This window comes from Suncus etruscus, chromosome 6, assembly GCF_024139225.1.
Source record: "Suncus etruscus isolate mSunEtr1 chromosome 6, mSunEtr1.pri.cur, whole genome shotgun sequence".
NCBI classification, from domain to species: domain Eukaryota; kingdom Metazoa; phylum Chordata; class Mammalia; order Eulipotyphla; family Soricidae; genus Suncus; species Suncus etruscus.
This window is the reverse complement of record NC_064853.1, coordinates 98,090,115-98,115,925: the sequence shown is the minus strand read 5'-3', so window position 1 is coordinate 98,115,925 and position 25,811 is coordinate 98,090,115. Positions and strand designations below refer to the sequence as shown.

Here is a 25,811-nt window from a genome sequence, read left to right as displayed (position 1 = left end):
CCAGAAGGATCTTATTTGTATGTATAGTGTCTACATATGTATGCAGACATATGTATGTCTACAGTCTACATATGGAAAACCGTGCAGGGGGGCTAGCGCCCCCTCGCGCACTGCATGTATTAAGAGTATTCCTTATCTTTATGTTATGTGTTGCGTATCCAGAATGTCCATTTTGTATTCTGCCCTTTCCCACATCCCTACAAAGCTCATTTTTACTCCTTAAATCTCTCAGCCCCCCCAAACATCACTAACCCACATTACTCTTTTTTTTGGGGGGGGGGGGGTTTGGCCACACCCGGCAGTGCTCAGGGGTTACTCCTGGCTGTCTGCTCAGAAATAGCTCCTGACAGGCATGGGGGACCATATGGGACACCGGGATTCGAACCAACCACCTCTGGTCCTGGATCCGCTGCTTGCAAGGCAAACACCACTGTGCTATCTCTCCGGGCCCCACATTACTCTTTTTAACTTCAGTACTGCACAATCCTAATCACAGACCAAAACCGTACATTGTGTGTTACAACCCCAAACTGTTTCAAAAGACATAAAATGGACACATATTTCTTTAGAATATTTTGTGTTTTTTCTCTGACAGCTATAAGTCTTCCTAAATATTCTCTTATACACTGACGATTCTAACCACTTTTTATCTTCTCTTTTTGAGCTGTTCAACAAGGAATTTTGGTGAAAAGAGTCCCCCAGTTTAATGCTTATGATTGAACCATGTCATGGGGATTGTTGGACTTGTTCTTATGACCCCCATATGCGCAAATAATGCCACGTGGCATTGCTCCTTTTTTGCATAGGCACATTAAAATGGGAAAACACTATACATACAAATAAGATCCTATCTAATAGAGATTGGAACACACAAATCTTGTAGTGCAACGGGACCTTACACCCTGAACATTGACATAATGACCGGGAACAGGCCTCAGAAGAAAGGGCATTTTCCATTCACCCCTGAACCATGGAAGCCATCCACAAAACATACAGGTTTGTCTATAACATCACCTGGAAGCAATCCTCTACCACGGAAGACCCTACCACTGCTCAGACATCGACCTGCTCAAAAGAGACTTCCCTTAACACTGAGAAGACTTAATAACAACAAAGACCTGCTTACAGGACAGGGCTCCCTGCATTGCCCTTTAATGGTGAGGTGAAACGAGAGGACGCTCCACATCCTGACTTCAATGTAGGATATACAGATTCCAGGATCTTTAATACAGAAACATGATACCAACAACAGAGACTGTGAAAAATAAAAGTGTGTTGGCACTACAGACAATGTCTTGGATTGGACGATCTAGCTTGCCTGGAGCCTAGAGTTGGTCTTATGCCAGGAAACTTCAGGAGTAGGGTCTCTTTGTATTTAGGCCAAGGTTATTCCTTTCCATGCGCCTCATATTTTGGTGGGCCTATGCAAACAACAATTGCCACTCTAACACTGTCTTTACTGTGCTCCTTTGACTCTAATCCTTAAAAAAAAAACACTTAAAATTTGAGGTTAACTGGGCCCAGAGAGATAGCACAGCTGCGTTTGCCTTGCAAGCAGCGGATCCAGAACCAAAGGTGGTTGGTTCGAATCCCGGTGTCCCATATGGTCCACCGTGCCTGCCAGGAGCTATTTCTGAGCAGACAGCCAGGAGTAACCCCTGAGCAACGCCAGGTGTGGCCCAAAAACCAAAAAAAAAAAAAATTTTTTGAGGTTAACTTAAGCCAATATGCATGTACATGGAAATGTAAAAAATACTATGCCTCTTATGTTTAAGGAGTTACGTAAGTTTTATGGCTTTAGATTGCCTTGTGTGCTGTTAAGAAATATTATGTGTTACAATCTGGGGACTTGAGGGACAAAGTAATTGTACATGGATTCTGTGTTATTTATCTTAATGTTCTTTGGCTGAAAGTTCAAAGTTAAGATATCAGCAAGGGGACTTCTTCTGAGAATTATGTTATGGGTGATTGTCCTTCCACTTTACCCTGTCCTCTTTCTTTGCATCTTTGTTCTCATAATTAAAAAAAAATTAAAAAAAATAATTTATTTTAAATAGAATGTTAAAATTTGACCTACGATGTGAAAGGAAAACATAATGACATTTTACCTTTATATATATATATATATGTATACATACATATATGTGTTTATATTGGTTTTGGGGTCACACCCAGTGATGCTCAGGGGTTACTTCTGGCTATGCGATCAGAAACTGCTCTTGGCTTGGAGGACCTTATGAGATGCCAGGGGATCAGATGGCGGTCCATCCTAAGTTAATGCACACACACCCTGCGCCACCGTTCTGGCCCCTTTACCTTTATATATTACACAAGCACTTGTTTTCTTTTTTTTTTTTTGTGAAAGCACATGTCAGCAGTAATCAGGGGGCCAAGTGGTCATGCAAAGGACAGAGCCTACACCTCAGTTCCTGCTTTGCACTTCAGCCCACTAAGCTCTTTCCAGTCTTATTTTAGTTGTTATGGAAAATCTGGGTCCATAGTTTAGATTCACAGTATTTAGTTTTAAATATTATATAGCCTTTACTTATGATGCAGTGAATAAAATTCAACCAGGAACTGTAAAAGCCTCTCTATGACAAATGGGAAATAAGATTCTGAAAGATTTGTACCTGATAATCCCATATTTTGACAAGACGATCATCAGCCCCTGAAATGAGGTAGGGTTTGTCTCCACCACTGTAGTAATCAATACAGTTCACACCTTTCTCATGTCCCTCCAGAGTGAAGTTTGGGGAAGAAGAGCCAAGCTGCCACACCTACAAGGAACAGGAGCACTTGTAGATCAGAAGGCCCCAAATATGGTTGCTTGAGTAATCAGACTTTACCCTAAATCGGTATGGTATCAGATTTCACCTTAACCACTCTGGATAGGCTCTTTTCCCCAATCTATTCTCTATCCATGAGGATGGCTCTTTCTTCCCAATAGAGACTGTGTTACTAGTGAGCTTCCCTCTCTCTCTACATTGTGGAAAGATCCCAGACCTGTCTTTTGTCTCTCTCCAGCCTGGTTTGGATTATTTCCTGCAACATGGGTCTGTTCCAGATCTGCTTTCCCTCTTCCCTCAGGATCAGGATGTGAGGATTTATCCACACTTCCACATCATGGTCATATACCACACATAGTGTCAGAGTCCGCAGAGAGAAGCCAAAGTTTGTTTGTTCTATCCAATAGTGTCCTTTTGTTCTTTCTCTGTTACAGACTTTTGGAGAGCAGAATTATTATAGCTTTCTCTAAAAATTTGAGATTCCAAGCTCTAACCCTAGCAATTATAATTCAATAGTTCTACAAAGATGCCCAGAAGCTTAAGTTTTTAATAGACCGCCTAAGTGACATAGGTGACGCTAAGAGAAATTTTATCTTAAGGTCACACATGATTTTACAAGAAACTTAACATAAGTCTAATAAAGTATACTTAGTGAGATAAGAAGAAAAAAAAACAGACATTATTGTAGCCCACTACTACACCTTATAGTCACCATGTACTTATTATAAAGGAGGTCCACAGAGAGCATAAAAACAATAAAGATTTACCACTTACTGCATACTATACTTTATTCTGAGCTAAAGACAAGGTGATTGTTCTCAAGATATACCTAACTTAGTGAAGAAAATTTACAACTAACTTAATAGTTTCCAACTTATGTCAAAATATTGTAATTCAATGATAGGGTGAGAAAAAGTAAAGCCCAAATCCAAACTTAGTCAGACATAATGCTTAATAATTCAGATATATAACCTCCTAATCTTAAAAGAAAATTAATATAAGATGTAAGCAAACATGTGGGAGCAAAGTTAATACAATAATCAAATTTAAATATTGTAATATATAATACATATATAACACAAGAACTGGAGTTTAAAAAAATGAACATGATTATACTCACTGCAACTCACACAGGATATGGGGCCCAGTGCTGCCTGTTATTGAGACGTGGATAAAAAAGGCTGCCCCAAATATCAAAACTTAGGGAGATAAATATGTAGAGACCTTTACTATTACTTAATATGAAAAAGGTTAACACAAAGCAAAAAGCTGTGGAAGGGAAAGGATCAGAATGACTGCTTCATCTAGAGGTGAAAGGAATGTCTGAAAAGAGCTTTTCAGAGAAAATAATTGTGTTGAGCGTTGAAAGATGAGCAGCTGTCCAGAAGATATGAAAAGGGAAAATAAAGTTCTGCAGGAAGAAGAGCTAAATGAGATAAGGGTCTGTGACACCTACTGTCATCTCTAGAGAAGGTAAATGGAGCAGGCCAACAGAAAAGGTCTCATGTCTGCTGGCAGTACTTTGGGAGAACCAGAGCATTCCAAATTAAGATGTTTGCATTTGAGCCAGAGCAATAGCACAGTAGTAACAGGGGTCCTCAAACTTTTTAAACAGGGGGCCAGTTCACTGTCCCTCGGACCATTGGAGGGTCTGACTATAGTAAAAACAAAACTATGAACGAATTCTTATACACACTGCATATATCTTATTTTGCAATGAAGAAACAAAACAGATACAAATACAATATGTGGCCCGTGGGCCATAGTTTGAGGACCACTGGTGGTAAGTCATTTGCCTTGTGCGTGGCCAACACAGGATGGACCCAGTTCAAATCCCGGCATCCCATATGCGCCTTGAGCCTGCCAGGAGCGACTTCTGCATGCAGAGCTAGGAGTAATCTCTGAGCACCGCAGGGTGTGACCCCAAAACCACCACCCCCAATAAAAAGATGTTTGGACTATTTTTATCCTCAGATTGGAAACTGACCAGATGAAATTTAAATGTTACAAAAAGAAGCAGCAAGGATAAATGAAGTAAGAGAAAGAAAATGGTGGCATGTAAAAGACATTAATAATTAGCAGAGGTCAACAGTATATACTCAAAGGAGAAAAAGAATAATTTAAGTCAGAGAAGATACTGTCGTTTTCCTTACCCTGGTCTACAGAGGCTCATATCGTACAATATATTATCTCCACAAGAAAAAAGACTCACATGCCAGAGTGTTTTTCTAAACAGGACACATCACTGATCAAAATGGAAAATTCTAGTTTGACTGCAAAATGAGCTTTATAAAGAAACTTCCAAAACAGGAATAACTTGCTGGCAATTCATTGTAAGATATTGGAAATAAAAGTACTTCACCAATAATCATAACAGATACAGATAACCTACCTTAATGGTCCTGTCCAAAGATGCACTGGCAAACTGATTATTATCTTTGGGGTTAATAACAATCTGCATAACATAATGGGTGTGTCCTTCAAACACTTGTGAGCAAGACCATTTTTTATCCCAGTCCCAGAGTTTAATAAGCATGTCATCTAGGGCAAAAGAAAAATCTCAAGTTAACTGACGTTTTTATTTCTTTCACACAGAAGAAAAAAGAAGGGTCTTTGTCACATTCAATGCAACACAAACCATATATTTTATGACTGATAAAAAACCAAAACAACAACAAGAAAAACCAGAATCGGATAGAACAGATTTCCCTAAATCCTCTTTCTTAGAGTAATTCTCTAGAGAAGACTGGAGGTAAAAGAGTAAAGTTACTAATGGTAACAGAAATTTAATGAAATTATACTTCATGGAAGAGTTTTAAAAAGGTTTGGTGAGTTTTCCAGCATGACGAGCGTAACATAGGTCTGATTAGATGTTCAATTGTGAAGGATGATGATGATCAGGAAATAGGTATTTGCTCTTATAATACAAAACTAGTTTTAAAAAAATTATAAATTACTTTTCAATGTTTAAGTTAGAAATATTTCAAGTTGGGGTCGGAGCAATGGTAGGGCCTTGTACATGGCCGACCTGGGGTTCAATTCTCAGCATCCTATAAGGTCCCCTGAGCACTATCAGAAGTAATTCCTGAGTGCAGAGCCAGGAGTGACTCCTGAGAACCAGGAGGTATTGCCCAAAATTAAAAAACAATAAAAGAGATGTTTCAAGAAGACCTGGGGAAGTGGGTCAAGTAGTGAAGCAGAAAGACTGCTTCACAGGGACACTGTATGTGTCCCTGGGTTTAATCCTGGGCAACAAATGGACAGCCAGCACTTCCAAGGATGGCATCACAACAATTAAAAAACATTCTGAGTCATTGCCAATTCAATGTAACTTGTTTTTGGGTTTTTTTTTTTGTTTGTTTGTTTGTTTTGGGTCACACCTGGCAGCGCTTGGGGTTACTCCTGGCTCTATGCTCAGAATTCGCTCCTGGCAGGCTCAGGGGATCATATGGGATGCCGGGATTTGAACCACTGTCCTTCTGCGCCTATCTCTGTGCTATCTCTCCAGCCCCTCAATGTAACTTGTTTTAATTGCCCTCCCCGAGATGCACAGTTTTATACATAATACCAGATGCAAACTAGTTTGAATATAAAGATTTAATTAGGATCTATGGCAATTCTACAAAACCTCATTATTAGCATGTACATTAGCATTCGATTGAGCAGAAGTTTAAACATCTAGACCTTCAGATTTTTCTTGACAGGAAAAGGAGCAATTGCTAAACAAACTTAGAGGCGAGCTGATATTTCATTAGAATACATAAGCAAAATAGCATGGAGAGCACGTTAATGGAGTTGAACAGTTTAAAGGGTGCTTGGAATTAAAACTCTATTTGTAACAGCAGCTTAAAGCATTACACTTCTCACTAAATGAAAATGATGAACCCAGAGAGGTACAGAACGGAAGGGGATCATCTCTTACCACTGCTAGTTAGTATAAAAGGCTGGGTTGGATGCACAGCAATACAACGAATGTAGTCTGAGTGTGCTTCAAACATATGGACTCTCTCCAGAGTATTATAGTTGAACACTCTGATCTGCATGTCATCCTGGAAACAGAAATCCCAAAACATCAGAGTGGTTATGAAATAAATTGCTTGAAAGGTATTTATAGGTTCAAGATATAAATCCAAACTTCAAAACACTGCACTAATTAACAGAGCAAATACAGAGTAAAAATACTGCAACTAATTTGTATAATCATCATCAATTCCAAAACCAAAATCCAAGACTTACCGCTCCTGTCACAACCCAGTTTTTCCTTGCAACAAATTTTGCAGCACGAACGGGAAGGTCACACACTTCAAATGTCTTCACCAGTGTCTTTAAAATTTAAAAATATATACATAATGAGTTATGAGAGATCAAACCTGAATAAGCTGAATGCAAAGAAAATGTCCTACCCTCCATACTATAGCTCTGGACCTTCACCTCCATTCTCTTTCCATTTTGTGACCACCCCACCCAACAGGTTGACCCCTGTTATTATTTAATGGCTCCCCCTTACTATAAAACACAGATACATATGGTCCCTGGTTGAGAAACACTGATTTAAATCACAGGTTAAATTATATCCTTAAGCTTAACAGGCAAATAGAAAACCAATAGATCACTATTTTCTTCAAAAAACTTAAAATTAAGATATTTATATTAAAAAAAAAAAAGTAAGTAAACGTCCAAAAGACAAATTCCAGATCTGTAGTGCTCCAACCCTTCCCTACCCAAGCTACATTATTTTCAATTAATTCTCATCTGTTCCTGTTAATTACCCTCAAAAACCTATCCAAACAAACTTTACACAATTTCATAATGTAGAATCTGGGGCTGGAGTGATAATACAGCGGGTACAACATTTTCCTTGTATGCGGCCTATTGGGCACAATTCCCTGTACCCTATTGAAGCTACCAGTAGTGATCCTGATCACAGAGCTAAGAGCAACACTGAGCACAGATCGGTATGGCCCCCAAACAAACTAACAACAACCCCCATGCCCCCCCCCACCCCGGGCTGGAGAGATAGCATGGATTTCTGAGCATGGAGAGCCAGGAGTTTCCCCTGAGCACTGCTGGGTGTGACCCAAAAACCACAAAAAAAAATAATAATAATAATAATAAAAATAAAAATAAAAAATCCCCAAAGCAAAACAACAACAAAGTCATACTATAATAACTCATAATTAAGTGCTTAATGTCAGTATTTTATGCCAAGCATCCTGAGGGAAGAAATCCTGTTTTCCTCTGTATCCCAGATCCCAGAACAATTACTGGCAAATAATCAATGTATACTGAATATTTATTGAATGAATTATTTTTTAAAGATGTTAGTTTCTTCTTTTAAAAATTAAATCCACAAACACAAATATTCACATAGGAACAAGAGATCTTTTCTACTTTTATACAATAAACCTCCATACAAATGTTATTCATTTATTTTTATTAAAAAAAGAAGAAGCAGGGATTTATTTATTTCTCCAAGCTGCTCAGAAGGAAATTATACACCAGGCAATAGAAAACAGAATATTTCCTGCAAGATCAGAAACCAATGTTTGTCTTTGGTCTTCCATTTTGATAGAAATAGAGCTGACAGAAGGGATGGCCTAGAAAACTAGGAAGCATGAGAGTTGAGGAGAGTTATCAACAATATGTTAAACGCAAAATCAGAAATGTTTAAACATCCAAATAAAGAGAAAGATCAAAGGAGAGGAATATTAAGGCAAAAGGAATGTATAAGATAAAAATATAAAACATGAGAGGTAAAAAATCCTGAAATAAAAGAAAGTATTTATTCATCAGCTCAACAATAACTGCAAGCTCTTACTATGTATAACAGGTAATGTTATAGGTACTGGATGCAGAAGAGAACAAAGTGTTAACCTATATAAAATGTCACTAATGGGTTTGAGATCATCGTGCAGTTGTTAATATTTCATTATAGCAATATAAAAGGGTGTTTTATTATTTTTTTAAACTTTATTGATTGATTGATTGATCAATTGATTGATTTCTGGGCCACACCCGGCAGCTCTCAGGGACTACTCCTGGCTCTACACTCAAAAACCACCCCTGGCAAGCTGGGAGACAAAATGAGATGCCCAGAATTGAACCGGGTCCCTCCCAGGTCGGCCACATGTAAGGCAAACACCTTACCAGCAGTGCTATCCCTTTGGCCCCATGAGTGTTTTAACACTTACTTCTGACCTTACTCTATTTTGCCATATTAAATTCATCCAATGTGATTTTTATCTGGCATTAAAGAATTCAACTTCATTGAACATAACTGAATTATAATTCAATCTAGCAATATAATTATTATATAAGAAACATTAGTGCTAATTATGTGTTCTGCACTTTAAAAGAAAAAGATTAGGTATAGAAAACTAAAATGCAATATTTATCCAGATGAAAGAAAACCATTTGGAGTTGACCTTGATATCAGGCCTGAAACCATAAGATATATAAAACAACACATAGGTAAAACACTCCCATCACTGCATGACATTGAGACTGCAGGCATCTTCAAGGAGGAAAGAGCACTCTTCAAACAAGTGGAAGCAGAGATAAATAGATGGGACTATATTAAGCTGAGAAGCTTCTGCACCTCAAAGGAAATAATGTCTAGGATATAAAAGCCATTCACAGAATGAGAAAAACTTCACCCAATACCCATCAGATAAGGGGCTAACATCAAAATATATAGGTCCTGAAAAACTTAATCAGAAAACAAACATACGACCCCATCAAAAAATGGGGAGAAAAAAATGAACAGACACTTCCTCAAAGAAGAAATACAAATGGCCAAAAGACATATGAAAAAATGTTCCATATAACTAATCATCAGGGAGATGAAAATCAAAACAACTATAAGGTGCCATCTCAAACCAGAGACTGGAACACATCACAAAGAACAAGAACAATCAGTGCTGGCGGGGATGTGGAGAGAAAGGAACTCTCATTCACTGCTGGTGGGAAAGTCGTCTAGTCCTGCCTTTATGGAAAACACTATGGAGATTCCTCAAAAAACTGGAAATAGAGCTCCTATATGATCCCGCTATACCACTCCTAGGGATATACTCAAGAACAAAAAATACAATTCAAAAATCCCTTCCTCACACCTATATTCATTGCAGCACTCTTTACAATAGGCAGAATCTGGAAACAACCAAGATGCCCTTCAACAGATGAATGGCTAAAAAAAACTGGGGTACATATACATAATGGAATATTATGCAGCTGTCAGGAAAGATGAAGTCATGAAATTTTCCTATACATGGACGTACATGGAATCTATTATGCTGAGTAAAATAAGACAGAGGGAGAGAGACAGACACAGAATAGTTTCACTCAACTATGGATTTTAAGAAAAATTAAGGACATTATTGTAATAATGACCAGATATAATAGAGATAAGGGCCAGAAGGACCAGCTCATAATATGAAGCTCACCACAAAGAGTGATGAGTGCAGTTAGGGAAATAACTACACTAATAACTATTATGACAATCTTAATGAGTGAGAGAAGTAGAATGCCTGTCTCAAATACGGGAAAGAGGGAGAAGGGCATTGGTAGTGGGAATGTTGCACTGATGAAGGGGGGGTGTTCTATTTATGACTGAAACCCAACTATGATCATGCTTATAATCATAGTGTTAAACATTTTATAAAATAAGTAAATAAAATAAACTTTTAAGCTTGAAATAAAAAAGAAAACCAAACAAGCATAAGGCAAATAATCTATGAAATGCATATTCTTCTATGTGAAATCAAAATTATTTAGAAATACTTCCTTGAGGGACCAGAGAGATAGCACAGTAGGTAGGGCATTTCCTTGCAAGTGGTTGACCTGGGAAGGACCCAGTTTTATTCCCAGCATCCCACACAGTCCCCTGCCAGGAGCGATTTCTGAGCACAGAGCCAGGAGTAACCCCTGCAGACTGCTGGGTGTAGCCCCAAACCAATAAATTAATTCATTAAAAAAATACTTCCTTGATATAATCTACACTTTGTAAGGATGATGAAAAGTTTTCTGCATATCATTATGATGACATGGGGGAAAAATCCCATTCATAATACTGAGTGCTGAGTGCTGCCGGGTATGACCCAAAAACCAAAAAAAAGGGAAATTTTATCTTACAAACTGTCATTAGTTTCTTTGATTTAAAAGATCTAATATTAAATTAGAATTTAATATTAAAATATTATTTATTTTGAGCCCAGATAGTTTCTTCCGCAATTAACACATCACTGTTAGTTCCTCTTTGACGAAAATACTTGCATCAATTTATTTGAGAGAGCACTTGGTAGATAGGACTGGACTCTGCTAACTTTCTTCTCTTTCATTTTAAGCAGTTTAATATAGGATTTCTAATAAAGTCTTTAAAAAACTCTTACCTGTGTTTCATGATTCCAAACACACACACTTCCATTGTAAAGACTTGCCAACATCCATGGTTCTGTGGGGTGCAAATCTACACTCTTAACTCGGTCAGATCGAGCAGTTAGCTTTCTCTTGATCTCAAGTCGGAGAGGCTAAAGAAAAAGCATAAAAAAAACCCCAACAATCACTAAATCACTATGCCAACAAAATATGTGAGATTTTAACTAAAAACAATATTAACAGGAGTACAAAACAATTACTTTTACTTTGCTGAACTATAAACATTTCCAAATTAAAGCACCTATTTCACTTAGACATAAGAATTTTTTTAAAACCCACTTTTGGTCTTAGGACACCACACTCTTGCTAAGAGCAATAGTACAGCAACTAGAGCTCTTGCCTTGAACATGGCCAGCCTGGGTCAATCCCCACCAATACATGCCATCCCCCAGCACTGCTAGGAGTAATCCCTAAGCAGAAAGCCAGGTATAAGCACTGAGCATCACTGGGTATAACCCAAAAACCGAAAGAAAAAGAATTTCAAGTCTAAGACTAAGCAACCAGCTAGTTTTAAGTAAAGCTTCCAAGTCAACAATATGCATTAGTAATAACATATACTTACCACTTCATCACAGTATTTTAAAGATGCATATGCAAATGTCTAAATGTGATGGGATGATTTTTACTATTTTATCAATGTCTTTCTTTTCCTTTATGTGGCTACATCTGGCAGTATTCAAGTTTTCAATGACATTCAGGTTATTTTTGTGGGGGGGAGGGGTGGTGCTTAACACCGGCAGCATTGCTCAGGATTACTCCTGGCTCTGCGCTCAGAAGTCGCTCCTGGTAGGCTCGGGGGACCATATGGGATACCGGAATTCAAACTGGGGTCTGTCCTGTGTTGGCTGTGTGCAAGGCAAATGCCTTACCACTGTGCTATCACTCCGGCCCCTCAATGACATTCTTATGTGAAACTTTTTTTTTTAATCCCTGTGGCCCAATAAAGAATATACTTATCAGTACGAAGATGTCGGCACTTTTACGTTCTGGTACTCTGACACCAAGAGTGCAAACAGCAACAATGTGAAAAGGGCCAAATACATCTTATTAGTGAAATAGCTTGTGGAGTTCCTGAGCACTTACAGAATAAGTACATATAAAACATCTAATAATTATTAATGTCACATCATATACCTGGGCTGGGTTCAAGCACCCACCGAAAAGAGAAGGTATTCCAAAGTGTTATTATCGAAGTTTTTGTAACCCAACAATACTATGAACAATTTGGTTTGAAGGCCACACCAATGGTACAGTGCCAGAGCTTCACACTTGCAAAGCCCAGTACTCTCCTCTTGACCCTTATCTCCAAACCTCAAAACTTAACTTTTGTGTTCTTCCAGAAGCATCATGAGTGGAAAAGAAATTTGTGGTTACTTTTCATTCAAAATGAAGACTATTAGATCAGTTCAGCAGCAAATTTCCTGTGGGTAAGCAAGTAACTCACCACGCTTTTACTGGTCTTTTTATATTTCTACCAAATTTGTGTCACTGACCATCTGAAAGCTTGTACTTACTTTTTACACTTACATTCCTCACTTTCAGCAAAATCTGTCCCTTTCAGATTAAGAGATCATGGTTCTTAGTTCTTGTCTTCACTCCTATATCATTATACCTTTCTCTTCTTTTCAATGTTTGTACATTTTTCCCCCTCCCCTTATTTTTGGCCATATCTGGCAATTCAGTTCAGGGGTTACTCCTGACTCTAAACTCCTGGTATGGTGCAGAAGTATGGGATGACAGAGAGCAAATCCAGGTCAGCTATGTACAAGGCAAACGTCCTCCCTACTGTATTATCGCTCTAACGTCTATATTTTTACTTTCTAACTATTTTCTTCACAATTGCTGCTTGTTCAGGGAAGCAGAATCTTTTACTCCATTATTTCTGAATTTGTCCCATAATATATCATCACTGACTTTAACTTTTTCTGAGAGTAACAAAATCTGCAGTATTTAAGATATGCCATGCCTGAAATACAGAGCTTTTTTATGAAAGCACATGTCATATACTTCTTTTAATAACTCGACACTTAAAAATTATAAGAGTTTATATAATCTCTTACATATACAATAAGCAAGAGTATATCAACCCCAAATGTCCCAGCTGAAAAAGCAAATTCAAGAGTTCCTACTATATTTCTCACAATAGATCAGAGACTAGTTTGAATGAGATGTTTTATAAAATGTTACACAAAGAATGTTACAATGCTCATAAGGTACCCTCCTCTCAACTCTGATGCCTCCCATCTTTCAAATCCTGGATGTATTGGGGACTCAGGTAAATGCTACAGGTGATGTTTCTAATTACCCTAGGTAGCTGGAACTGTCCCTCAAGAATTCTCTAGGATTGTGATCATTCCTACTAGCTTTGCAGACACGTTCTTTTTGCTTCCTAGGGCACATGCTCATTAAAGGCAAGGTCACTACTTACCAGTAATGTTTTTTTCTCCACAACACCTTATACATTTGGGTATAGGAGTCTCAGTACAGAGAGAAGAATTGAAGTTTACAAAATTGATAGAATTCAAATTTCAGTTCTGCCACTCATTTTCAATGTAAAGAACTTCCTTTAACTCTCTTATGGAGAGATACTATTATTTACTGCTGAAGTGATATGAAAATTAAATTCTGTGCTACACACAATAGTGCCCAGCTTACCATAGTTGCTACATTAAACACTATTTATCATTTACTTTCCCAGATGCTTAATGATCTGAGACATGCAGGGCACAAGGAAAACACTCTATGGTAAAAGATCAAAGTAAATTCCGTTTCCAACCTTAAACAAATGATTTTAAATGTGCATGTGCAAGTATTTCGTGATAAAAAGGAAATATTTCAGAAACAGACAATAGTGCAGAAGGTAGGACAATACCCTGCAGAGAGCTGACCTAAGTTCATTTCCCAGCATCCCATGTGGTCTCCCAAGCCTCCGAAGAGTGAGTCCTGGGCCCAGAACCAGGAGTAAGCCCTAAGCACAGCTGAGAGTGGCCCCAAAACTAAAACAATGCACTTCAGAGGCTGGAGAGATGGTTCAACAGGCCTGGGATCAGTCGCCTACATACCACTAGAAGTAACTCCAAGCAATAAGAAAGGAATAGCCCCTAACTAGCCTCTTTTAACTGAGTAGCCTCCTTAAACCAAACACACAAACACTTACAAACACATACACACATGTAAAGATTGAGAATAAATGATGACATTAGGTAACCCCAAGGCCCTTTCCCAAAATATGGCCACTTCAAGAACCTAGAAGAGGGTAGCTGGCAGAGAATGGATGAGGAGACGTAATTCAGAGACTGGGACAAGGTGTCAGGACTCATGGGGACAGCCAAGCCCAGACGGCGTCACCCAGAGGAGTGGTCTCCAAGACACCATGGGGCACCACTGATTTCTCCACCACAACTTGCGGGGAAGAGGCCTCTGTTGTACCTCTTCCTCTGCTGCAAGGAGCCTTATTATATCTGTTTTGAAACTTTTTTAAGGTGCTCTTTGATCCAACAGAAAGATGAGGAGTTGGACCTGAAGGTCACGAAGCTCTAAGCTCTTTGACCCTTTCCTTCATACACAAAGTGCTTACTGTTGTAAAGATCAAACACTAACTTTATATTCCACTACACCCCAATCAACATGGAGCAAGAGGGAGAAGCTCACATTCCTATCTTTACCTTTGCCTTCTGAATACTCTGGGAGTGCACAACGTTAGGGGCTTTTTTATTTTTATTCTTTTGGAGGTCAGAACGATGGCTCTGCTCTGATGAAAGGGCTGGTGCTGACGACCAACCTGAGCCAGGTGGGGCACTGGCAAGTGCAGACCATCTCGCAGGCGATTTGCACGCCCCCCTCAAGCCTTCCTCCCTTCCAGAAAACTAAGCCCGGACGGATCCCAGCGCGAGTGCAAAATCCACTTGGAACTCCATCTACTCAAGTTGCACGGTGGAGGGTCAGCACACACAAGCTCTGCAGTCCCCGTGGCCAGCAAGGGCTGGACGGGGTGGGGTGGGGTGGCGATGGTGGTTTGGGCTGAAGGATCCTGGCCCAATCCAACATGTTCAGCACGGACGCTGCAGCGGAACAGAGAGGCTGGGCAAACGCCCCACGCAGCAGAGCAAAGACCCCCCTCGGGTCCACGCACTCTGTCCCGCAACCCGAGCTTGAATCTCCCAAGGCCTAAGGCTGCGGTCGTGGCGACGCCCCCACCCCCACTAGTCCAGGATCTCCGGACCGAACCGGGCCCCGCTCCCTCCTGCAGGGTCTGAACTTACCATGGCTGCATCGGTCCCAGCCCGGGCAGCCTCACTCGCTCGCTACCGGCCACGTAGAACTGCCAGACCCACCGGCCCGGCCCGCTGACCCGCCGATTGACGTGGAACTTCCGGGATGTGAGTCTCGCGAGAGTGGGAAGTCAGAAAGAGGGCGTCTGCGCAGGCGCGGCGCCGTGACGACGCTCGCCAGGCCCCGCCCCGGTTTCCTAGGCAACGAGGTTTTCCGGGTGGTCGGCAGCTGCGACCAGGGCGACGCCGGGGGAGGCGGGGCCGGAGAGGGCGGGGCCGGAGGGGCGGGTGGAGTAGAGGCTGGAACCACAGCAGTGGTGGGAGCTTTAGTCGTCCGGGAACACGGGAAGGTGGCGGGAGGGGAGGAGTGGAGAGAGGAAGGAGACAAAGGAGGGAGAGTCGTGGTGATGTGTGTGTGTGTGTGTGTGTGTGTGTGTGTGTGTGTGTGTGTGTGTGTGTGTGTGTGTGTGAAGGGTCTTGGACTTCATGGTCAGGTCATTTGAACTTGGGAGATTTTCGTGTGTGTGTGTGTGTGTGTGTGTGTGTGTGTGTGTGTGTGTGTGTGTGTGTGTGTGTGTGTGTGTGTGTGTGTGTGTGAAGGGTCTTGGACTTCTTGGTGAGGTCATTTGAACTTGGGAGATTTTCCTCTTATTGTGACTTTCTGAGCCTCAGTTTTCCTCTCCAAAACTGCTCTGAGGTTGAATGAAACATATTTTGAAATGCTCTTCTGTTTCTACTATTCTGTCTCTCCATTTCAACACGAAGAGTAGAAAAAGTGACTCTGAAAGGATCTCAACAGTGCCAGCAGTGGAATCTTACAAGATGTAAATTGGGTGTAAAGAGTGGTGGCATAGGATGCACTGTGGGATCATTGGTGAAAGGAGGTCCACACTGGTGCCATCCTGAGAATGGCCCTGACACACCGAATATCTGAAATTCAGCCATGAAGGACTTTGTAGATCACGGTGGTTTCAATAAAATAGAATTTTAAAAAAGAATATGCAAATTGAGGTTATTAATTTCCTTTACGGATCTGTTGAAGATTATAAGGATTAGAGAAAATTTCGCAAATAGGATCTACATCTAATTCTCTTTACACGTGGGAATTACCAACAATTATTCCTGGATACTTTTGCATGTAAAAGAATATTTTCCAAAGTGACACAGTGTTAAGTAGTGCAAAATAAAATATCTTCATTCACAAGAAACTCAGTTGTGGATCTTTAAATCTCCTATACCACAATACACTCTAGAATTTATCTAGTTTATATTGAGAAGTCGAGCGCCCAGCCCCCTTTCATGCTCTCTGACAGTCTTTCTCATTATTTCTCACTACACTTAACTAGCATTCAGTTCTACAGTTGTGCACTATAAATTCATTCTCACAACCACTGCATATTAAATTTGTTCCGTATATAAAGTACAGGGTGCTTCCTGCAGATAATGCCCACAAACATTGTGTTACGGTTCTGCTTAAAAGAAATTTTAAGGAAATAGGATTCTCAAATATAAGCTAATACATAAAATAATGCTGATGTATTTGTGTATATTCCTATGTGTGCCACTGTAGTCTTAAAAAATGTCTTTACTCCAGTTTAGAGGAGACTGGAAGGTTAGGAAAATAGCTCTGGGGAAAGAAAAGTATGAAAAAGCTTAGCAAATGGGTAAAGGATTTCCCAAGAGTTGATTGCAATTGATCAACAGATCTTAAAGTCTTACCTGGTCAATGTCTAGATGACTGTTTTTACCCTGCTCTTTTGCTGCTGGCAGAATCTCAAATAGAAATTCAGCATCAGTAGCCTTTATCCACCATTCCCTTCCATATCTTTGTATGAAGTTGATGGAATGAAAATTCTGAGTCTGTCGGTCTTTGTAAAATAATGTACATTTCATCAGCAAAGTGATGAGTAGGAACATGAAAAAGAACCTCATTTCTTCGAGGGGATTAATGTCTGTAAGTAGGAAGGGCAAGTTATGCACAGATAATTCAATTCTGGGTGGAATTTTAGTCTTGAGAGTGAAGCATAATAAAATACTCAGGACTAAATATCCAGCCAACATATTTTGTATTAAAAATAACATGGTTCATAAGGGAGGCCAATTCTGAGTGAATCTTGAAGAGCAGAGAAGAGTATTTAAAGACCATAAAAGGTTTCTTTTGCCTGAAGAATGGTATTCAATTTTATTTTTTTTATTTTCTTTATTTAAAGAAAATGCATCACATAGTTGACATAACTGATCATAATACATTTGTTTCAAGATGACAGAAAGCAAAGTTATTTTAAAAATAGAAAAAATATGGAAGAAAAGAAAAAGTTCAGTAGCAAGTATATTTGTGAAAATTATTGTATCTCCAATAAAGTGGTTAATATAGTAGCAGACGGTTTAGTACTTTTTTTTTTAAAGATAAGAGATAAAAAAATCACAAAAAGGTGTGTGGTGTGAGTGTGTGGGTGGGAGCAGTTGTTTACATAGACAAAGCAAAATATGGGAGAAATAGGAAAATATTTTGGCCTAAAAGGGAGACCTTTTAGGGAAACCTTACCCATGAAGTATCTTGGCATAAGACAAATTCCAGGCATACTAAATTGTCCAGCCCCAAAGTCTTTCTCTGTCAGTAAAACTCTTCACAATCACAGTTGTTGCTGTCAGTTTCTGTAGTTAGAGAGCCTGATTTCTGTACAGATCCTATCAGGATGATGACACAAAATGTCTTTTGGTTTCATCTCATCATTAGGTGGCAATGTGGAGAACCCTGCCCTGAAAGCAGGTTGTTGCTATTACCAAGTCATCAGGGTGTCATAAAAACCCTCTCTGGAGTAAGTCCCAGGGCAGCAGTAGGACCTTCCCTGGTAGAAGTTTAATTCCCGGTGATGGTGTATAAAACCGTGGTTGTTTCCATAGATGGTATCCAAGGTCAGGGTTGAGTGGTCAATGTCCATTCTTCTGAAGCCTAAGTCAAGTCACTATGACAAGTGTTCAGAGTGTTAAGTCCCCCCACTACAGTGTAAAATTTATGTATTCCTATCTCCATTAGATAAGAACTTGTTTGCACATGTAAGATTCCTTCATTTTAATGTGTCTATGCAAAAAGGAACAATGCCACAAGGTATTGCTGTTGCATATGGGGCAGAGTTAACAAGCCCAGCAATCCCTATAACCTAGTTCTAACATGAACTCTAAATACTAGCAAAGCTTAGCTACTAGAATTCACTACTAAACAGATCCCCCAAAATGGGGAAAATTGTAGTTACATAAGATATTCAGTAAGGGTTATACCTATTAAGAAAATACTTCTAAAGAAGTATTCAAAGGAGATATACATGTCCCCTTTAAGTCTTTTGAAATAGTCTTGGAAAGGGGGAAAATCCAGAGAACAGCTTCAGCCTGGTCTTGTGGAGTCTAAAAAATGGCTCTCAATAATCACATATCAGGAAATGTCCTCAATTGGGTGGCTTCTCAGAAACGAAGTCTGGTAGCAAGCAAAATTACACAGTGAAGGGAGGTGAGGCTAAAGGGGCTGTCTAGAGCAAATCAACAGCAGCAGAGTATCAACTTCTTCTCAGGCTAAGAATCTACCTTTTTACTTTGGGAGCTGGTTGACGGCTGGCTGGGGTGGGGGCAATGCTTTGCTTTATTAGGAGTTAGGAACTAAGGGTAGAAAGGGTTAAATAGGGAGAAATAACAGATGGGAGGTGAAAGAGTGAAGGATTAGAAAAGAATTTGTAAGGTGGTAAGCAAAGTGAGGAAGGAGGGGTTATATATGACAAGGGGAAGGACAATATATGACATAGACATTATATGTATTATAGATGGACATTAGACAAACATTGAGATGGCCAACACACATAGACAGACACTGAGGATCTATCTATGAGTTACAGTTGAAAAGCTGACCCAGGTGAAAGGGGACAGCACGCTTAAAAATTATAAAGTCAGAAAGTCAGATGGAAAGGTTTAACATTTTCTAGACCAATCATGATTGGTGATGTAAACTACTGAAGAAAGGCTTTGTGGGTTAGATTGTGCATAGAGAAGTCTTAAAAACAATCATAATTTTCAAGTCTAGAAAACTAAGTGATATGGTAATGAGCACTGGAAGAGGAGTCTACACCATGAAATATTGTCAAGTGGGTCTTGAACATCCAGGTTTTTTTTTACTAAAAATATTATAAAATTATAAGCATTATGGTATAATGGTAAACTACTTACAATTGAACAGATTACAATAGCATTCAGTGAATGAGCTCTGTAACAGGAGTTCATGGCATGCAGTTGCATATTCTATTGCTATCTTTGGACATGACCATTAGATTATATTAGCAGACATAATCAAGTAGAAAATGAATAGATTGAATTTTTTGTGACATTATCATAATGAGCCCTGTTAATATAGTATAGCATTGCAATGTGGAACTGGGGTGACCAACCTATATCTACAAGTACCACTGTGGACAAAAAAGATAAAAATGTTTTTATAGATATAGTAAAATTAAGACATTTAAACAACTTATAGGGAGCACTGTAGTGGTAGTCCAAATACTTCCAAACGCACTCCACACCCTTTACTGTGGATAAAGCATTAGAACATTATTAGAGATATCTATAAAGAGTAGTTGTTGGTCACCTGCTCAAAATAAATAGCTTGTTCTTAATGGGAGAGTTTAAGGAAATTATTGGTAGAAAGGGCTATTTGCCATTATATTGTGTAGGGTTGTTGATGTTACAATTGAAGATTGGATTTGTGTAATTGCTCTTTAAGTAGTCATTTAGGGTTGGTTTAGTTAGCACAAATATTATGAGTTCTTTTTTGTCTGAGTGTAGGATCATGCATAGGCCTCTCCATTAAAGGGGGTGATTCAAAAGGCCTGCCAGATGCTGAATTTTCCTGACGCAGATAACTCGTTCACCCCAAGAAATGTTTAACTAGAAGGCCCGCTGTGGAAGATTTTGCCCCTGTGTGGATCACTGGAAATATTTTTGAGATTCGTGTTATGGTACTGACATCATATTAACTTTACATTATTCGGCCTTAATAATTAATTCTCCATATTGCTGATATTCACTGGGAAAATATAGCCTTGATTAAAACCCCTTTACTGGATAATATTTAGCACCAAATCAAAGACAATATTTTTCTCTTTTCTTCAAAGTGCCCTGGCAGCCTTGGTTTCTGGGATGCAAGGGCATAGCCAGAATGCAGATACTGGGCTATTGACATTTCCCAGAAAATGAGAGCTACACCTTAGTGGATTTAGCTCTTTCTTTCACTTGACTTCTAAAATAATAGAGGCCATCCCAGTGAAGATAGTATTCCTAGATTTTTTTCTACTTCTCATTAATCCCTGATTTTGCATCTGAAGTTAGTTTGCAAAGAGCAAACTTTGAGTTATGACCTTCTCCTTCGTAACTCAGAATTTTTACTGCTTATACCCATATCTTGATGTATTGTTTATTGTTAAGCTCTGCTTTGTAATGTAATTTTAAACATTCTTATCAATATCTATGACTGGCTTTTACTCCCTAGCTTGGAGATTACATTTGTAACATGCTTGCCAGAATTTGTTTCCCCAATCATTCACTGTGTGATATCATTTTCTTCATATTTCGTCGTCCATATATCCATTCTCCTCAAAGAGAACTCAGAAGAAGCCCTCTAATGCATCTGGACCCCAAGAGCTAGTCCATGAGATCTGGCAGACCAAAGTTATCTTAAAATATGTGAGAATGTTTTTAGCCCTCCCAAGCATGTAAATGAGAGTTCTGCTGGGGAGTGGACTCGTAATTGAAAGTTTCTTTTTTTCAGTACTTTGAATATGTCATTCCACTCTTTTCTTGCCTGGATTGTTCCAAATGGAGGATCTTGTTTGATTCTTATATTGTTTCCTTTATAGTTGAGGGTTTTTTTCTCCCTTCTTTTAAGAGTCAACCTCTTTCTTTGTTTTTGCCATTTGGATTACCAAATTCTTGGTATTGTTCTGTTAGGGTCTATTTTGTTTGGCACTCTTTTTGCCTCTTGTATTTGCCTCTTTCTAAAGGGTGGGGAAGTTCTCTGCTATTATCTCCCACACTACTTGTTCTTCCTCTTTCCTATTTTCTTCCCCTTCTGAAATTCCTATAATTTGGAGATTATTTCTCTTGTCTTTGTTAATTAATTACCCTACGCTTCCAAGGTTTTGTCTCTCCTTTTTTTTTTTTTGACTTCTTTATCCCAGCTGGCTTGTAATTTGTCTTCAAGCTAGTTTATGCGATTCTCCACCTGTATAATTCTACTATTATGGCTTGCTATCAGTCCATTTGTATAGGATTCTCTTATCTTTTGAAAGAGTTCTTCTTTGAGTTGGTTGAATTGTTCATCTATAAATTTCTTAATTTCTCAGGCTAGTGACTCCTTAATTTCCAATGCTAAACCATTAAGTGTTGATTTTAGGTCCTCATCTATAAGGTTCAGGTGTTTGGGTGAACTTGGAGATTTGCCAGGATTTCTATCCATATCCCCTTATTAGATGTCTTCTTTAGCTTCCTCATTGAACTTTGAATTTAGTGGTCTGGAGTGCTGTGTTTCTCAGGCTGTTGAAAGAAGTGCTAGATCTAATATACTAGGAAGTCTATGATATAAATGGAAATGACTTCACAAGGATGTGCTAATGTCCATGTGGTTTGAGAAAATAAGGACTGATGGGAAGGAAAGAAGGATGTTGGGAAAACCCCCAAAAAACAGCCCCTTTTGTTTGATGGAAGAAATTAAGGAGTGAGGTTCCCTATTTCCTCCCTGGCACCAACCTGGTTGACCCCAAAGGGCAGATGAACAGTGGTGACCCTGGAACCCAGAAGAAGACTGAGGGAAGGATGGAGAGGAGAAGAAGCCCAGTTCGTTTGAACTTGGTAGAGGGGATTAGGACTGGAGCCTCCCTGTTCCCCACCCAGACACATGCTTCACTATCCCCAGGGAACAAAGACTCAGCAATGGCGCTGGGATCCGGAAAGATGGGAAAGACCCAAAAAGAAGCCCGGTTTGCATTTGGTGGAAGGGATTAAGGAGTGAGGGTCCCTATTCCCTCCCCGGCACCAACCTGGCTGTCCCAAAGTGAAGATGAACAGTGATGGCCCTGGAACTCAGAAGGAGTGGTATTCAATTTTAGATGAGTGAGATGAAGGCTAAAACAAGCCAACATATAGATGTTCTTAAATACGGGGAAAAAAACCAAAACAAAACAAAACCTTAGCTTTGATTCAGTAAGCAAATAGAAATGATTGAGCGAGAAAATAAATATTTTCAACCTGTTCCCAAAATACTTAAATTTTGTTATTTATAGAAAAAGTTTTGGCATACAAGTTTAAGGGACATGGGTATGGAAACAGCAAAATTATTATTGAGTATCCTAATGAGCTCACCTTGGAATGTGAATTTTTTTTGTATGTAGTACTAAAACATGTTTTTCCACTGTATAGATGAGAAATCTAGCTTGTAATGGGCTAAAATCCTCATGTCAAACTATTGAAGAACGAGTTACAGTTCTAAGATGTGATCCCAACCCATCTCCAAAAGAAGTGCTGCTTTTACTGGACTATGATTTCTTTTTCCCTGAGAAGTTAAAATCAACAACGTAAATTTTAATTTAATTTACAAGTAAAGTTTAATTATTATTAGTTCAGGAACTTAGAGGCATACTATTACTTATGTTTAGAAGCTAATGAACCTATAGGGATATATTTAATTAGAAGAAGTGGAGCCAGAAGTGATGATACCAGAAGGAAAAAATTAAAGATTAAAATTAAAAATTATATCAAGACTATGTCCTTGAAGGAAAAATAAAAATAAAAGAGAACCTGAAGGGTTCTTAGCAGTAGGCCTTAGGGAACATAAAGAAGGGAAATGATTGCCAATGAGTTAAACAGGTATGATAACAAACAGCTTTTGAAAAAAGGCATTTTAAGTTATGCAATGCTAGGAAAACAAGTTTTCAGGAGACTAAATAATGTTGATAGAGAAGTGGAGGAAATACAGACCAAAAGAATATTGATTAAAAAAAAAAGGTCTGGGGCCGGAGAGGTGGCGCCAGAGGTAAGATGTCCACCTTGCAAGCGCTAGCCAAGGAAGGACTGAGGTTCAATCCCCTGGCATGGTCCACCCAAGCCAGGGGCAATTTCTGAGCGCTTAGCCAGGAGTAACCCCTGAGCATCAAATGTGTGTGGCCCAAAACAAACAAAACAAAACAAAACAAAAAAAGGTCCATATGGTTGCCTCATTGAATTTCTCAAATGTGGAGTGAAATTGACATTATGCTCTTATTAATCTTCCAAATGTAACTAAATGGACTTCTATAATATGAGCAGTATCATGGCAGACAAATGTCAAGAAGGTATATGAAGGGGATTCTAAGGGGAAGAAAGTGAGAATTATAAAAATAATTTTACATGTTTGAGACCACAGAAAGAAGACTGAGAAATGGGACTAGTGTGAAAGCTAAATGAGGCTCATATCCGGAAGCATCTTTATTGCCAAATTCCAGGGTTCTGGACTTTATTCTGAAGGCTCTAGGGAACCATTGGAGAATGTTAAGTAGGGTAATCTTCATGGTCCATTACTGATTTATCTTTGCATACCACTTTCCTTATTTTAAAGGAAATGTTAAGGTTTTCAACTGAATTTTTGCATAAAGTGGTTAAAAATGGGTTTTGATCACAGTCACATTACAACCATCAGCAGTGAGCTGTTGTCTAAGGATGAAGTTGATAGTTGCCTAACATTTAGAGGTAAACTTCAAAAGCATTGATCAACTTTATATTGTCCCAATTTAAAATTTTAACATCTGTTCCTGGGCTAGAGTGATAGTACAGGTGATGGTACAGTGGATAGGGTGCATACCTTGCATGTGGCAGATTCAGGTTCAATCCCTGTCTTCCCATATGGACCCCCAAACACTGCCAAGATTAATTCCTGAAGTGCAGAGCCAGGAGTACACCTGACCATTACTGAGTGTGGGGAAAAAATTAACATTTATTCAAACGAAATATCTTCATAGGAATTTGATGTGAAATTTGAGATGGAGATAACTCTTGCTTACTTGAAGACTATTTAAATGTTATATTGTGTTTTGGATGCATATAATTTCACCCTTTAAAAAACACATTAACTCTTAAAAAGTATAAAGAATAAATAAATTGGTATAGAAAAAAAACACATTAACTTCATGTCTCTCTAATATGAACCAGTAGAAGAAGCATACTTCAAAGTGAATCTTGAAGTGAAAGAAGTGACTTCATAGATGGGATGTAAATTGTAAATATGACTGTAGAGCTGGAATTTTTGTCATTTAGTGATCTCCATAGTGTCCCACTTTGTTTGGAAATTCTCCCAGTTTTTGGCTCCTGGGTTGTTTTGATTTTTTTTTTTTTTTTTGGTTTTTCAGGCCACACCCTTTTGATGCTCAGGGGTTACTCCTGGCTAAACACTCAGAAATTGCCCCTGGCTTGGGGAGACCATATGGGATGCCGGGGGCCAGGGGATTGAACCGTGGTCCTTCCTTGGCTAGCGTTTGCAAGGCAGACACCTTACCTCTAGCGCCACCTCGATGGCCCCTGGCTCCTGGGTTGTTAAGGCCACTTCATGGTAAGTTAAGACTGGCAGAGCTCCAGTGTAGATAAAGACCTTTGAATTAGTTCTCATATATTTCAATTGGTTTCCTTTGAATTAGTCCTCATATGTTAACTAACATTTTCTTTGGTTTTATTTCCTTATTGCCTTTTTATCTGGCTTCCCCCACTCTCCTTGGGGGTGAGACTTTTTTTGTGATCTCAATAAATGCTACTCAGGAGACCTGAGCTGTAAGCTGCCATCTAGGCTTGTGGTTCCACGTGGTTCCACCCATCTGGCTTGTGGGTAAACAGCTTGCAATGTGCATTTCTTGCCTGCTAAAACCTTCATGTCTGTGTGGATAATTTATTGCGGGGAATTGCTACCAAACCAGCTTCTCCTATCTTACCCATGTAGGGGACATGGGATTCCCCTTGCCCCTCTGCGGACTGTGGAACACTCAACCTGCCATTCAACACTCCAGTAAATTCTTATTTCAGAGCTATCTTGTAGAGTGACCTCTTCAAGCTCTTAAAAATGATTTATTTACCTCTTTTTATTTTATTTTATTAATTATTTATATCACTAAAATAGTTTATTAGTTCTAAAACATGCAAATAATGCTCGGTAGCATGAACAACAGGTATGGTTCTCCATTCTGGTTGAATGAAGTGAAGGCAATGGCTACAAGGTGTTATAAATAGAGACTTGCTTTATTTAATCCATCGAATGCAGTGACTCTTA

The 25,811-nt window shown here is 39.1% G+C and overlaps 1 protein-coding gene across 1 annotated transcript in view; it reads right to left on the bottom strand.

Moving 5' to 3' along the window:
• COPB2 (COPI coat complex subunit beta 2) overlaps nt 1-15,582 on the bottom strand; it is a 32,897-nt gene extending 17,315 nt beyond the window's left edge. Inside the window, exons 1-6 of the mRNA XM_049775826.1 lie at nt 15,482-15,582; nt 11,174-11,311; nt 7,023-7,109; nt 6,709-6,835; nt 5,179-5,327; nt 2,631-2,777 (exon numbers count right to left, since the gene is read on the bottom strand). Of these exons, the coding sequence (XP_049631783.1) occupies nt 2,631-2,777; nt 5,179-5,327; nt 6,709-6,835; nt 7,023-7,109; nt 11,174-11,311; nt 15,482-15,484 (651 nt within the window). The 5' untranslated portion in view covers nt 15,485-15,582. The remainder of the gene's footprint in view (nt 1-2,630; nt 2,778-5,178; nt 5,328-6,708; nt 6,836-7,022; nt 7,110-11,173; nt 11,312-15,481) is intronic.
• Between the last annotated feature and the right edge of the window lie 10,229 nt (nt 15,583-25,811).